General features: G+C 48.8%; 1 protein-coding gene across 1 annotated transcript in view; it reads right to left on the minus strand.

Annotated features, from left to right (window-relative positions):
• Window positions 1-15,245, minus strand: part of wnk4b (WNK lysine deficient protein kinase 4b) — a gene marked incomplete at both ends in the record, with an annotated part of 65,511 nt that overhangs the window by 25,024 nt on the left and 25,242 nt on the right. Inside the window, 3 exons of the mRNA XM_084448515.1 lie at window positions 4,326-4,483; window positions 9,685-9,905; window positions 11,981-12,153. Of these exons, the coding sequence (XP_084304641.1) occupies window positions 4,326-4,483; window positions 9,685-9,905; window positions 11,981-12,153 (552 nt within the window). The remainder of the gene's footprint in view (window positions 1-4,325; window positions 4,484-9,684; window positions 9,906-11,980; window positions 12,154-15,245) is intronic.

The following is a 15,245-nucleotide window of genomic DNA, read 5'->3' on the forward strand; positions in this document are numbered from 1 at the left end:
GTATCAGCTCATGTGAGGTGTGTCGCTGGTTCTCAGCGGCTCTATAAAGCCAGTCTGTGTCTCGAACCCCTGACAGTGTGACTACTGTGAACGGACGTCTGAGCCGGCCTGTTGACCTGCTGAGAGCGCACGTATGGTGGGCTGTAAGTTACTCAAGCAGTCAATATCTGTCACTTCCATACACAACATGTTGACACAGCCTGACGAACCCACCCTGAAAGAAAACGCCATGTCCACAAAGTCCTCGACGTGTACACACACACACACACACACACACACACACACACACTCTCTCAGGCCCACACGGCGACACAGAGACGCTTTGAGGAGCGTGGGAGTGAAGGCGGTTCGGATCTCGTGGTGCTCCATGTATCAGCTGACCGGCTGGCCTGGGTTCGATGCCCTGTCCAACTTTACACTCCCACTGCACACGAGGAACACACAACGGAATTCAGTTTAGAATCTAACCAGACGTTCTGAACTCTAACGTTCTAAATTCTAGCTTCTAAATCCTGATTTGTAAACGTTCCGTTTTGTGACGGTCAGTGGAGGTGTTTTGGTGTTCTGGTGTGTGTCCAGATAGGGATCTTGGTTCGGAGGCACAATGTTGGCTTCTGTGCGCGGCCTACACACTGCCATCATGCTTGCGGCGCCCACATACGCACAGAGAAGCACACAGTGTACACACACACTCTCACACACACACACACACACACACACACACACACACACACACACACACACACACACAGGGGAATGGAGCACGTGTACTCGTGCATACATGAGCGGCTGGTGGCTCAGGAGGTGGAGCCGGTCGTCCAATGACCGCAGGGTCGGCGGTTCGAATCCCAGCTCCTCCTGTCCACATGTCGAAGTGTCCTTGGGCAAAGACACTGAACCCCAAATTGCTCCCAATGAGCAGGCTAGCACCTTGCATGGCAGCTGCGCCATTGGTGTGTGAATGTGTGTGTGAATGGGTGAATGAGAGGCCATTAGATGCAGTCCATTTACCATTTACACACGTAGCACACACACACACACACACACACACACACACACACACACACACACACACACACACACACACATTGCCAGTGCCCATGCCTGGGTCAAACTGTAATGTATCTCACCTCTGAAGAAAACAAACAAACTGGTCTCTCTGTGTAGACGTATGACGACGGCTTCTCTCACACGTCACACGCTGGTCCAATACATCATCACACAAGTCACACAATCACTTCACTGTTTGCTCTGAAGCCATGAGAGAGATGAATACACAGTCTCTCTCTCTCTCTCTCTCTCTCTCTCTCTCTCTCTCTCTCCCTCTCTCTCTCTCTCTCTCTCTCTCTCCCTCTCTCTCCCTCTCTCTCTCTCTCTCCCTCTCTCTCTCTCTCTCTCCCTCTCTCTCTCTCTCTCTCTCTCTCTCTCTCACACACACACACACGCATATTCTCTCTTACACATATTTTCTCTCTCTCTCTCACACACACACACACACACACACACACACACACACACTAAAAGTCTCTCTCTTACACACAAACACATACACACACAACCACCAACAGTGTGTTTGCCCATCTGCCAATGAAGTCTGCGATGACGGTGATATCTTTCAGACAACAAGCTTCTTCCTTCCTCTTTATGAGGTACTGTAAACAACCCTCCTATCACAGCATGGATATACAACACTGAGAAAGGGAACAACAGATAAACCAAGGACGCCAAGTCATAAAATGATATTAGAAAGTGACTGGCATTTCATTGCATTAAAGTAATTTAGCATGACTTAAAATAAGCGCATTCAATGTAGGTAGCGAACTTTCTTCCCTTCTTTCTAAACAAGCATCTAAGAGCGTAACCACACACACACACACACACACACACACACACACACACACACAGTGCAGTCCCACGCTGTCTCTAAACTCACACACCACATGAAGAGCATGGAAAAAGGAAACATGGCAGTTAATCTGTTCTCCCCCTGAGGCAGGCGGTCTCTAACACTGTCAGCTCCAGATACAGGGGATCAGTTGGTAGGCCTGCTATCACGCTAACTAGAACAACATTACGGCAGCTCTGTGTCACAATGGAGGTAGTGTCTCTGTGTGGAACTCTGGGCCGTGAGCGGAGGACACCACGGGACCGAGCATGGAGGTCCAGATCCTCAGAGCTGCTCCAGGCATGGGCTCCAGAACACAGCTGACTGGCTGGCTGACTGACTAATTGCTGACTGACTGACTGACTGACTGACTGACTGACTGACTGACTGACTGGCTGACTGATTGATTGCTGACTGACTGACTGACTGACTGACTGACTGACTGACTGACTGACTGACTGGCTGACTGATTGATTGCTGACTGACTGGCTGACTGACCGACTGACTGGCTGACTGATTGCTGACTGACTGACTGACTGACTGACTGACTGACTGACTGACTGACTGACTGACTGACTGACTGGCTGACTGATTGCTGACTGACTGACTGACTGACTGACTGACTGACTGGCTGCTTGGCTGCCTGGCTGCCTGGCTGCCTGGCAGGCTTTCATTAATGTGGTTTGGAACAGAAACCCATAAGGGAGAAAAAAACATAAACTGAGCGATTACAGTACATTCATTCAACTCTGCGAGGGGAACCTCTGGACAGAACGCTCGATTCCGGGGGGTGGGGGGTTGTATGTGTTTATGTGTTTATGTGTGTATGTGTGTGTGTGTGTGTGTGTGTGTGTGTGTGTGTGTGTGTGTGTGTGTGTGTGTGTGTGTGTGCATGCACCCCTGTCAATCACATTAAGAGAGCTGCATTTTAATTCCTCGATGCTAGCCTCTGGGGATTGGCTTGATTGGATAAATGACTGAGGAAATCCAGCGTTCTGAGCCTCATCCCAGAACAAAGACCCGACCAATCAGCAATCAGGCCAGCGCTTAGCTTAGCATATGGAGACACTCAGCTACAACACAGGTCTATTTCACTACTCTGTAACTACTGATTCCAACAACAGGAAGAGAGAGAGAGGCAGGCAGACAGGGAGGGAGAGAGAGGGAGAGAGAGAGAGTGTGGGAGAAAGGGGGGGGGAGAGAAAGAGGGAGAGAGAAAGAGTGAGAGACAGAAATAAAGTGTGAGAGAGAGAGGGGGAGAGAAAGAGCGCGTGCGAGAGAGAGAGAAGTATAAAGAGGGAGAGAGAGAGAGAGACGTATAAAGAGGGAGAGAGAGAGAGAGACGTATAAAGAGGGAGAGAGGCATTTTGTAAATAAAGCTCTCAATCAGAGCTGATCCTGTTGTTTGTCAAAGACTGCAGAGGACCAATGTGAGACGTCACTGGAGACCATCGCTCTGCTCTGTTCTGCTCTGTTCTGTTCTGCTCTGTTCTGTTCTGTTCTGCTCTGCTCTGCTCTGCTCTGCTCTGTTCTGTTCTGTTCTGTTCTGTTCTGCTCTGTTCTGTTCTGTTCTGCTCTGCTCTGTTCTGTTCTGTTCTGTTCTGTTCTGTTCTGCTCTGTTCTGTTCTGCTCTGCTCTGTTCTGCTCTGCTCTGCTCTGTTCTGCTCTGCTCTGCTCTGCTCTGTTCTGTTCTGTTCTGTTCTATTCTGCTCTGCTCTGCTCTGCTCTGCTCTGTTCTGCTCTGTTCTGTTCTTTTCTGCTCTGCTCTGCTCTGTTCTGCTCTGCTCTGCTCTGTTCTGTTCTGTTCTGTTCTGTTCTGTTCTGTTCTGTTCTGCTCTGCTCTGCTCTGCTCTGTTCTGCTCTGCTCTGTTCTACTCTGTTCTGTTCTGCTCTGCTCTCTGACAGGCCTGCTGACAGCGTGTTTGTGTGCCTGTACTTTCGTAAATATTTCAAAAGATTGATAAATATTTCAAAAGAGAGACTTCAAAAGATTGAGAAATCAATGAGAAAGAGAGGGAAGGAGAAGGGGGAATGAGATAGATTATTAGACGGAGCAAGAAAACGAGAGCGAGAGGGAGAGAGAGAGAGAGAGAGAGAGGGAGAGAGAGAGAGAGAGAGAGGGGGAGAGAGAGAGAGAGGGAGAGAGAGAGAGAGAGAGGGAGAGAGAGAGAGAGAGAGAGAGAGGGAAAGAGGGAGAGAGAGAGAGAGAGAGAGGGAGAGAGAGAGGGAGAGAGAGAGAGACTGTTTCACGCAGTCAGTCGAGACTTCAACTGCTCACTATTTCCGAGCGGAAAAGACTTTATAGACTAGCTGATCAGCACGGACCCGATCACAGACTGTCCCAGAGAGGACGATGAGGCGTGGGTGTGTGTATGTGTGTGTGTGTGTATGTGTGTGTGCGTGTGAGCGTGCGCGTGTGTGTGAGACGGCGTGTACTCACGCTGGTGACCTTGCGGTAGATCTGCGCGGCGTTCTGGCACTCGGAGTACGGGTATTCGGAGGTGGTCATCTCCAGGATGCACATCCCGAAGGCGTAGACGTCCACCGCCTCGTTGTACTTCTCCTCGTACATCTCCGGGGCCATGAACTCCGGTGTCCCTGGAGGGTCAAACAGAACGAAAGATGACCAATCGTGGCTCCAAAACGGGGGTCTTATGTCTCGCTGTGGGAGAGGATTCAAAGATGGCCGATGTCACGGTCTTGCGATCAACGATAGCCTGCGACAAATATCAGACGGTGTCAGATATTTACGATGATCTGGGATGAGCATCTCGCAGTGTGAATGCTGCTACGATCTACGTCAACTAATAAACCAATAGAAAAGCATCATGACTAATCATCACTAATCAGTGTGACCTTTTTTTGTTGAGGGGGGCAGGTGTTTGGAGGGTAGCCAATCGTAGCCTTCGATTCAGAAGTGTCTCATGGCACAGTGTACATTGCAAAAATCGCACAGTGTATAGAAGCCATTAGAGCAGGTTAACTATTGACACTTCAGAATCAAAATTGAGTTCATATTTGCCAAGAACATTTACTGTACACATGTACAAGGAATTGGTGACTTGGTGTATACTGTTATACTGTTATCGTCCACTCTTGCACTAGATTCTGCTCTCAGTCACTTGTTTAGGAGATAAAACTTGTGAGTTCTGGCGAGTAGTAGTACACTGACTACCTAGGTTAAATGCAATTATTATAAGTCGCTTTTGGATAAAAGCATCTGCTAAACGACTGTGATGTAATGTAATGTCCAATACTGTATATTACAGTGTAATTAGTACTTGAGAAGTACATACACTTCACATGCAGTGTGTCCCCTTGTAAATAACTGCAGCTGCTCTCAGAATAACTGAGCCCTGATTTAAGTAAGTGTTCGTTCTATCACTCTATAACTAAGAGCTACTGGAAACAACCTAATAATGCAGGGAATATTCTGGAAGCCTTTTATTGGCCGCCAAATGCAGAGCTTGGCAGCGCTGTTATTTCTTTACAGGCCCGTTAACCGGTAAGAAATCCTTCCCGTACTCTACAAAACACAGTGTGATGGAGGTGACCAACGGAAGAGGTATTTACAGTATTCACACTTTAAACATGAGAACCTGAGCAGTCATGTTAAAACCTCTGTACGACTTTGGGCTTTTAAAAATAAACGTGTGGCTGCTACATCATCTGAGACGCCCTGATTCATTCCAGACTGAAACAGGCTGTCTGTGTGTGAGGTAGAACTGTTATTGTTGACTGTTGTTGTTGTCGTCTGGAGCGATTGTATACTGCTGCTCCCCTGCCTGGGGCCTCATTTATCAAAGAGCGTGTAAATTCTGGTGTAAAAGAGGGCGTACGACGAAAACGCGGAAAATGCACAATGTAGCGTACGACGAGAATATTTACACGCTTTTCGGATCTATCAAAAAGGTCGTATGCCCTTTTCTGCACGAGAAATCCGAGACGGGCGGAGAATAGAGTGTACGCGCACGCGCCCCGTGTTCCGCCCTCTCCACGCCCAAATCCAACCATATATGGTCAAAACTATGACAGCGTGTCGGGGATACCCCGGAAGGAACCGACATAATATAGCGTGGAGCATAGGGACAGACAAACGCGGAAAGAAGAGAAACTTTTCGGAGACGGAGGTGCATGTGCTTGTTGGTGAGGTCCACGCGAGGAAAGAAAATCATCTTCGGAAGGTAAGCTATTTGTACGAGCCTACATTTGTCTGATTGCTCCTAGTTTAGGTAGCCTACTGTATGTTCGTGCATCCTGTATGTGGCGTAGGCTACACGGACATGCTGTATTATGTGTGAGGAAAGCAAACATTCCACACATTCTGTGGTAGGCTATGATTGATTTAGGACCAAAAACAGGGAACGATAACACAGATGACCACTTCATAATGTTAGACCACATGAAACATTTTCCCCTCTGGGAAATGTAGACTCTCATCTAAATCACCCGGTAAATCACACTTAAGCATTTATTTGACTGCCAACAGAAAAACATATCAAATGAATATGGCTGCACAATGAAATGTTTAATGCATAATCAAGTTCACAGACAAACTCAAAGAAAATGATTGAAATTGTTTCTCCAGACTCTGACGTGGGGTGGGACTCAGAGGAGGGGGAGTCTGCAGTGGTCCTGGACCTGACGGTCGTGCCCCCGCGAGTTGCAGCCTCCACCTCCAGCGCGCCGACTTCCACCTTATCAGCTTTGAATATATATCTTGGCAAACATAACACGGGATGATGTACAAGGAGGGGACAGATACCTAGTGAAAGTACTATTGGTTGCTAGTAAAAAGACAATAACGAGGGCTTGGTATTAGGTGGAACCCCCAACCAAGGAGCAGTGGTGGGTGTTGTGGAGGAGATATATGAGATTTATTTATGCATTGAGGATGCATGAAGGAAAGTTTGAAGGGAGATGGGAAAAATGGATGGATTATAGAAGGAAGTGTGATGAGACCACTAATATTAAAATTGTCATATTTGAGTAAGAAAAAAAAGCTGCATGGATGGAAGTACCCATAAGCTGTTATTGTAAGTTTTTATGTTTTATTGTATTGTCGTTGTATGGATGGAAAATGCTAATAAAGATTAAAGTAAATAAGACAACGAATATGTATCTTGGCTATGCACACACCAATAAGCCAGCCGTCACGCGCAGCGCCTGCCTCCAGTCTAGCCCTACCCTGCTGTGCGCCAGGATGAATGAGTCATGCGTGGAGCCAGGCCAGCGTGCCACTACACTTGTGATGAGCATGTCACATATGATTTGGGTATTTATAGTGTGCACATTTTAGCGATTCACATAGACGTATTCATTCACTGATGGTGCCCTTATGTGGGTGCAGTCGCCATCGCCGTCACCTCTTTGGAGTTCTATCTCGGGCCAGTAGGCCGAGTAGCGCCGGATTCATTTAGGCTCGCATTACGCACAGGAGGACTGTCATTTATATGCTTACCAAAGAGCAAACAGGTCCACATGATCACATATTAATGACAATCTAATTGGTCAATTATTGCCGTTTGATGGAGTGCCTGCATTAAGTGTGTGACATATAGCGCGGAAGGGTTTGGGACAGCGCATAGGTACAGTTTGGGGAACAAATCCATATCGAACCATGAATGAGCCGGTTAGAGGACACGTCTAATCTTGCATTGCGATATATGTTTGTGCTGAATTGGCCTAGTAGCCTACATGATTGTGCGTTCATGAACTGTCGCTCTTATTCTCTCCGTCAAACATAGTAATTCACCGACGCACCACCTGCGTCGCCAGTTCCCCCTGTGTTCAAGAAGGGCGTAGAACACCGTGTAAATCGGTACGCCAACTGGAGAGGTGTCCTACAAAAGCGCGGAGAAAGGCGACTAAATTTTCGCCCTTACGGCTTGATAAATCGCAATGTGGGGGGGGCAAATGGCGTACGCCTGAACTCGCGAAAAAGACCGTGTAAAAGAAGGCGTACCTCAATGATAAATGAGGCCCCTGGTCTGTCTTGTAAATTAGGTTTTAATCTCGATGAGACTTCCTGGATGAATAAAGGTTAGACGAACATGAGAAGTCAGTGGGCGGGTGGGCGAGCTGAACACAGAGGTGTGTGAGGGAGGCAGGTGAGCTGAACACAGCGGTGTGTGAGGGGGGTGGGTCAGAGCTGAACACAGCGGTGTGTGAGGGAGGCAGGTGAGCTGAACACAGCGGTGTGTGAGGGGGGTGGGTCAGAGCTGAACACAGCGGTGTCTGAGGGGGGTGGGTCAGAGCTGAACACAGCGGTGTGTGAGGGAGGCAGGTGAGCTGAACACAGCGGTGTGTGAGGGGGGTGGGTCAGAGCTGAACACAGCGGTGTCTGAGGGGGGTGGGTCAGAGCTGAACACAGCGGTGTGTGAGGGGGGTGGGTCAGAGCTGAACACAGCGGTGTGTGAGGGAGGCAGGTGAGCTGAACACAGCGGTGTGTGAGGGAGGCAGGTGAGCTGAACACAGCGGTGTGTGAGGGGGGTGGGTCAGAGCTGAACACAGCGGTGTCTGAGGGGGGTGGGTCAGAGCTGAACACAGCGGTGTCTGAGGGGGGTGGGTCAGAGCTGAACACAGCGGTGTGTGAGGGAGGCAGGTGAGCTGAACACAGCGGTGTGTGAGGGAGACAGGTGAGCTGAACACAGCGGTGTGTGAGGGGGATGGGTCAGAGCTGAACACAGCGGTGTCTGAGAGACGCAGGTGAGCTGAACACAGCGGTGTGTGAGGGAGACAGGTGAGCTGAACACAGCGGTGTGTGAGGGAGACAGGTGAGCTGAACACAGCGGTGTCTGAGGAAGACAGGTGAGCTGAACACAGCGGTGTGTGAGGGAGACAGATGAGCTGAACACAGCGGTGTGTGAGGGAGACAGATGAGCTGAACACAGCGGTGTGTGAGGGAGACAGATGAGCTGAACACAGCGGTGTGTGAGGGAGACAGGTGAGCTGAACACAGCGGTGTGTGAGGAAGACAGGTGAGCTGAACACAGCGGTGTCTGAGGAAGACAGGTGAGCTGAACACAGCGGTGTGTGAGGGAGACAGATGAGCTGAACACAGCGGTGTGTGAGGGGGGCGGGTCAGAGCAGGTCGGTCCACGACTCTGACCTCCGTAGGGGGAGAGAAGCCCTCAGGAGAGGGTCTCCATGGTGGTGGTGGTGGTGTTGGTGGTGTTGGTGGTGTTGGTGGTGATTGTGGTGGTGGTGGTGGAGATATAAACAGATTACCACACTATCAGGTAAACACACGTGAGAGCACACACATGCACGCACAAACACACACACATACACATACCCGCACGCATGCACACACACACACACATACAAACACACACACACACACACACAAACACGCACGCACACAAACACACACACACACACATACACACACACAGACCCACACGCATGCACACACACACACACACACATACAAACACACACACATACACAAGCACGCACGCACACACACACACACACACACACACACACACGCACACACACACACAGAGGCCAGCTACAACAATAGCTCTCTGCTCTATTTACAGTCATAACTGTCCAAGGTCAGGGAAGATTGTACAGTAGCATACAGCCTGTGTGTGTGTGTTTGTGTGTGTGAGTGTGTATGTTTGTGTCACAGCGTAACCCCAGCGGTGTGTGTGTGTGCGTATATGTGTGTATGTGTGTGTGTGTGTGTGTGTGTATGTGTGTGTGTGTAGGTGTGTGTGTGTGTGTGTGTGCGTGTGTGTGTGTGTGTGTGTGTGTGTGGGTTCCATCTCTAGAGAGAGTATCAGACCCACCTATGACGCTCTTGGCGAAGGAGGCCCTCTTGAGTGTGGCCAATCCCAGGTCCCCGATCTTCACGGAGCCGGTGGGGCCGGTGATGAAGATGTTGTCACACTTCAGGTCCCGGTGGATGATGGGCGGGGCCCTGGTGTGCAGGAAGTGGAGCCCCTTCAGGATCTGGTGGCTCCAGCGCTGAAGAAGCTTCAGTTTCATCTCCTTGAACCTCTTCAGGTACCTGGGGGAGCACGGTGACAGGGTCATTCTGGGGTCATCTGAGGTTAGTCCTTACATTACATAACATTACCGTTACATTACATCACAGTAATTTAGGAGAGGCTTGTATCCGAAGCGACTTACGATAATTGCATTTAACTTAGGTAGTCAGTGTACTACTACTCGCCAGAACTCACAGGTGCATCTCCTTTCTAAACAAGTGACCAAGAGCATCATCTAGAGCTAAAGTGACTAAGAGCATAATCTAGTGTTAAAGTGACTAAGAGCATAATCTAGTGTTAAAGTGACTAAGAGCACAATCTAGTGCTAAAGTGACTAAGAGCATAATCTAGTGTTAAAGTGACTAAGAGCACAATCTAGTGCTAAAGTGACTAAGAGCATAATCTAGTGCTAAAGTGACTAAGAGCATAATCTAGTGCTAAAGTGACTAAGAGCATAATCTAGTGTTTAAGTGACTAAAGGCATAATCTAGTGTTAAAGTGACTAAGAGTATAATCTAGTGTTAAAGTGACTAAGAGCATAATCTAGTGCTAAAGTGACTAAGAGCATAATCTAGTGTTAAAGTGACTAAAAGCATAATCTAGTGCTAAAGTGACTAAGAGCATAATCTAGTGCTAAAGTGACTAAGAGCATAATCTAGTGTTAAAGTGACTAAGAGCATAATCTAGTGCTAAAGTGACTAAGAGCATAATCTAGTGTTAAAGTGACTAAGAGCATAATCTAGTGCTAAAGTGACTAAGAGCATAATCTAGTGTTAAAGTGACTAAGAGCATAATCTAGTGTTAAAGTGACTAAGAGCATAATCTAGTGCTAAAGTGACTAAGAGCATAATCTAGTGCTAAAGTGACTAAGAGCATAATCTAGTGTTAAAGTGACTAAAAGCATAATCTAGTGTTAAAGTGACTAAGAGCATAATCTAGCGCTGAAGCCAAAGTGCAAGAGAAAAAACATTCCTAAACGTCTACAGCCCAGATACGATGAATGAAGCCAGTCTGAGACGGAGCTCATCACCGAGGGGGTAATTGGTGTCCGTTGGTGTTCTGACATCAAATTTGCCACCAAGTATGAATCCTGTAGGGTTTTATTGATCATTTTATGAAATCCATTGACTTGTATTGAAGAGACCGTTTGTAGATGTGTAGATCAATCCGCAGAGGGGATTCAGGAAGCGGAACTACTTATGGTAGCTATTGTTATTGTTTATGTTGCTAGGCTACCTAGTTTGCGGACGTTTACACACGTATGTGCTGCGACTAAATAGTTCTATGCTAAATATTTAAAAAAGCCTTTCCAGATGACCTAGAATCTTACTTTATGGCGAATTATATGTCAGAATGCCAACTAACACCTCGGTGAGTTTCTTGTCTGAAATTGAGAGTTTAACATGTTTTTTGAATGTTTTTGCCCACCCACATCCATTGTATGACCTAAACGGTGGTAGAGCAATTATCAGTGCTAGTTTTGTCAACGTTTTGATCTGAACCATTGTATATGATCATAAGTAACCTTAAAACAGGGCTAAACATGCATTTCTCCTTTACTACTCCTTAAAATTTTGGTAGATCTAAAATTCTGATTAATAGTATTTAGTGATCTTACAAATGTTATGTTATATTATTGTGTGCCTTCTTCAAAACGTCTAGTTTCGTAATATGCCCAAAAAACAAAAAATACAGTTATATTTATTTATTTATTTGTGCGAAAGGGGCGTGGCCTACACGTGGCACATCCCACTGGCACCGTCACATACAGATAGCCACACCCCTCTATTAACCCCTCCTCCCGCTCCAATACCGACCCTCGCCATGGAGGGGCGCTAGACCTGTGACCCTGCTGTGGGGGGTCAATCATATACGTATCATATAGCTTACGTTAATCGCAATTACTGTAAGTGGCTTTGCGTAAGCGTCTGCTAAATGACTAATGTACTGCAACATAATAAAAGTGTTATGGTCAATAACGGATATCAATCTGACACTGATATCATAAAACAGGCAGGATATCATACATCACTTATTACATCATGAATCATGAATCACATGTCGGAGTTCATGTCATGGCGGAGGTTGGACGTACGTCTTGAGTGTCCCCGAGGTCATGAGCTCGGTGACCAGGAGGATGCACTTGTGACCTTTGACCGTGGACTTCCAGGAGTCGTAGAAGCGCACGATGTTGGGATGCTGCAGACCCTTCAGCATGTCCACCTCCTCGCTGAACCTCTGACGCTCCACCTTGGTCAGCCTCCGCGTCTGGGGGAGGAGGAGGAGGAGGAGGAGGAGGAGGAGGAGGAGGAGAGGAGGAGGAGAAGGAGGAGAGGAGGAGGAGGAGGAGGAAGGAGGAAGAGGAGGAGGAAGAGGAAGGAGAAAGAGGAAGAGGAGGAGGAGGAAGAGGAGGAAGAGGAAGAGGAGGAGGAAGGAGAAGAGGAGGAGGAGGAGGAAGAAGACAAGGGAACATGAGTTACACAGTAAACACAGGTCATAGCGTAGTGTGAAGAAGTGACTGTGGCGTCCGATCTCCAGTAACCCTCAATGACAAACTGGGCCCATCCATACTAACCGCTGTGTGATGCGACACACACACACACACATACGCACACACACACACACACACACACATACACACACACACACGTACGCCTGCCTACCAGATACTACGCTGACAACTGCTTTTATATAGAAACCAGACTTATGCACTTAAGCCTCTAACAAGCAGAGCAGAACCAGAAGTAACTGTGGTCCTTTACGACTATCTTATTACGTCACCATGGCAACAGTAGCTGCGGGCTGCTCTAAGTGGAGAGGAGGGGGGGGGTGGCTGCCAAGACCACAGAAGAAGAACGGTGCCAACGGACCAGAGAAGAAGAGCAGGAGTGCCAATAAGATGGCAGAGACCTGGCCGGCAGGTCTGTCTCTCATTGGCCAGCGAGCGTGGACCTGACGGAGGACTGGGAACCATGACGCCCGCTCTGCCCCGCCCCTCGCCCATCAGGCATCCCTCTCCCTCTCCCTCTCCCTCTCTCTCTCTGGCTGGGGAGGTCTGAAGCAGTCTCTTTCTTTCTTTCTCTCTCTTTCTCTCTCTCTCTCTCTGTCTATTTTCAGGGGTGCAGGCATACACACACACACACACACACACACTTGGAGTATCCCAACTGGGGTTTTGGAGGGGGTCCCAGCCAGCATAATTCCCAGAAATGAATGGATCAATTACAAAGGATGTGATTGTTTCAGAGAGATTTAACTTGGTGCGCGTGCGTGTGTGTGTGTGTGTGTGTGTGTGCACCCGTATGTGTGTGTATGTGTGTGTTTGCCTTTCTACAGCTGGTTGACGAAGTACTATTCTGTACGTGGTAGTCTCGCATAGCCAAACCTATCCCTCCACACTTTGTTTACGCTGTGCTGGAGAAAGGTCTGGACTCAGTACCAATCAGAGATGGGGGGGGGGAAGGGAAAGGCATTTCTTTAAACCAATCACAAAGAGAAAAGGGCAGAGAATCTCCCGCCCCCAATGACAAGGCTTATCTCCAAAACCTACATCCAGTGAGTCCCACTAAGCATGTGGCATTTGTCAACTGGCTTTGTCAATACTACGTGACTGGTCTCTCTCTCTCTCTCTTTCTATTTCTCTCTCTCTTCCTGTCTCTCTCTCTTTCCACTCGACGCTCAATCAAAACATCGGTCGAACGGCCAGAAAGTATAAATCGAATGTTACACAACACCATCAGTTATCCAGGAAAAACAAGCTCAATCAAAGCCCAAGACGGAGAGAGGAACTTGCTCTCTGGTGCTGTGGGCCGAGGTCTGGATGGAGAGAGCCAGGGCTGCCTGGGTTTGGCTGGCTCTCACCCCAGGCGTATTACACAAATATGTTTTCATTTTAAAAGCAGGTCTGGCTGGATTTGGCTGGATCTGGCTGGATCTGGGAGCTGTGAACTATGGGGGCTCATCCGGGATATTTTTGAGCCAGTATCCGTAAATATGTGCTTTAGTGTTCTACGTATTACGGTAAAGTATTGAGTTTTTTCAGTTAAAGAACTAGCAGAACTGTATGAGTTAATGTAAATGTCCCCCCCAAAGTTGGATACAGATCCCCGCCCCTGGAGGAGGGATGAGTAGAAGTGCTGATGGAGGATGACCTAGAGAGAGGACAGCTCTTTCTTAGTTAGGGTATTTTCTCGTCAGATAGAACGGCGTTGTGGCCACACTTGCACTGATTGATTGTGGCACAGCTGATGAAGTTAGCCTGTTAGCTTGTAATTCGTGTGAGCGTTTGAGCCAGATCTTATAATCTAGTTGTTGTGTTTAGTTTAGTGATAAATCGAATCATGGTTAGTTTGGAGGAATTTTCCCAGGCAGGAGTCAGAGTGCATGCTGGGACGCTGGAAGAGATGAGGAGAGATCCCGCTGACCGGCTGCTGACAAGAAGCGCCGCACGCTGGGACCTTTCCCTGACTGTGGCCCCCGGGGCCTTTCTCTGGCTGTGGTCCCCTGGGTGAGAGAACCGCATGGGATGTGGAGGAGGAGGAGGAAGAGGAGGAGGAGGAGGAGGTGACCAGGGATGTGTCCCTTTAGAGGGCTGACGCTGGGGCAGCCACAGCTGGACCGGACCACCTGGATATTTGGGTGGGCGGGAGGGGAGGTTAGGACAGGAGGGCGTGTGAAGGGGGTGTGTGAAGGGACTGGTGTAGGAAGCAGGTTGGGTTTAGGTTTGGAGGTGGACAGGGAGGGGGGGGGGTGTGAAGGGACTGGTGTAGGAAGCAGGTTGGGTTTAGGTTTGGAGGTGGACAGGGAGGGGGGAGGGGGGGTGTGAAGGGACTGGTGTAGGAAGCAGGTTGGGTTTAGGTTTGGAGGTGGACAGGGAGGGGGGGGGGGGTGAAGGGACTGGTGTAGGAAGCAGGTTGGGTTTAGGTTTGGAGGTGGACAGGGAGGGGGGAGGGGGGGTGTGAAGGGACTGGTGTAGGAAGCAGGTTGGGTTTAGGTTTGGAGGTGGACAGGGAGGGGGGGGGGTGTGAAGGGACTGGTGTAGGAAGCAGGTTGGGTTTAGGTTTGGAGGTGGACAGGGAGAGGGGAGGGGGGGTGTGAAGGGACTGGTGTAGGAAGCAGTTTGGATTTAGGTTTGGAGGTGGACAGGGAGGGGGGAGGGGGGTGTGAAGGGACTGGTGTAGGAAGCAGGTTTGGTTTAGGTTTGGAGGTGGACAGGGAGAGGGGAGGGGGGGTGTGAAGGGACTGGTGTAGGAAGCAGTTTGGGTTTAGGTTTGGAGGTGGACAGGGAGGGGGGAGGGGGGTGTGAAGGGACTGGTGTAGGAAGCAGGTTTGGTTTAGGTTTGGAGGTGGACAGGGAGGGG

Source organism: Borostomias antarcticus (genome assembly GCF_949987555.1).
Source record: "Borostomias antarcticus genome assembly, chromosome: 14".
Lineage (NCBI taxonomy): Eukaryota > Metazoa > Chordata > Actinopteri > Stomiiformes > Stomiidae > Borostomias > Borostomias antarcticus.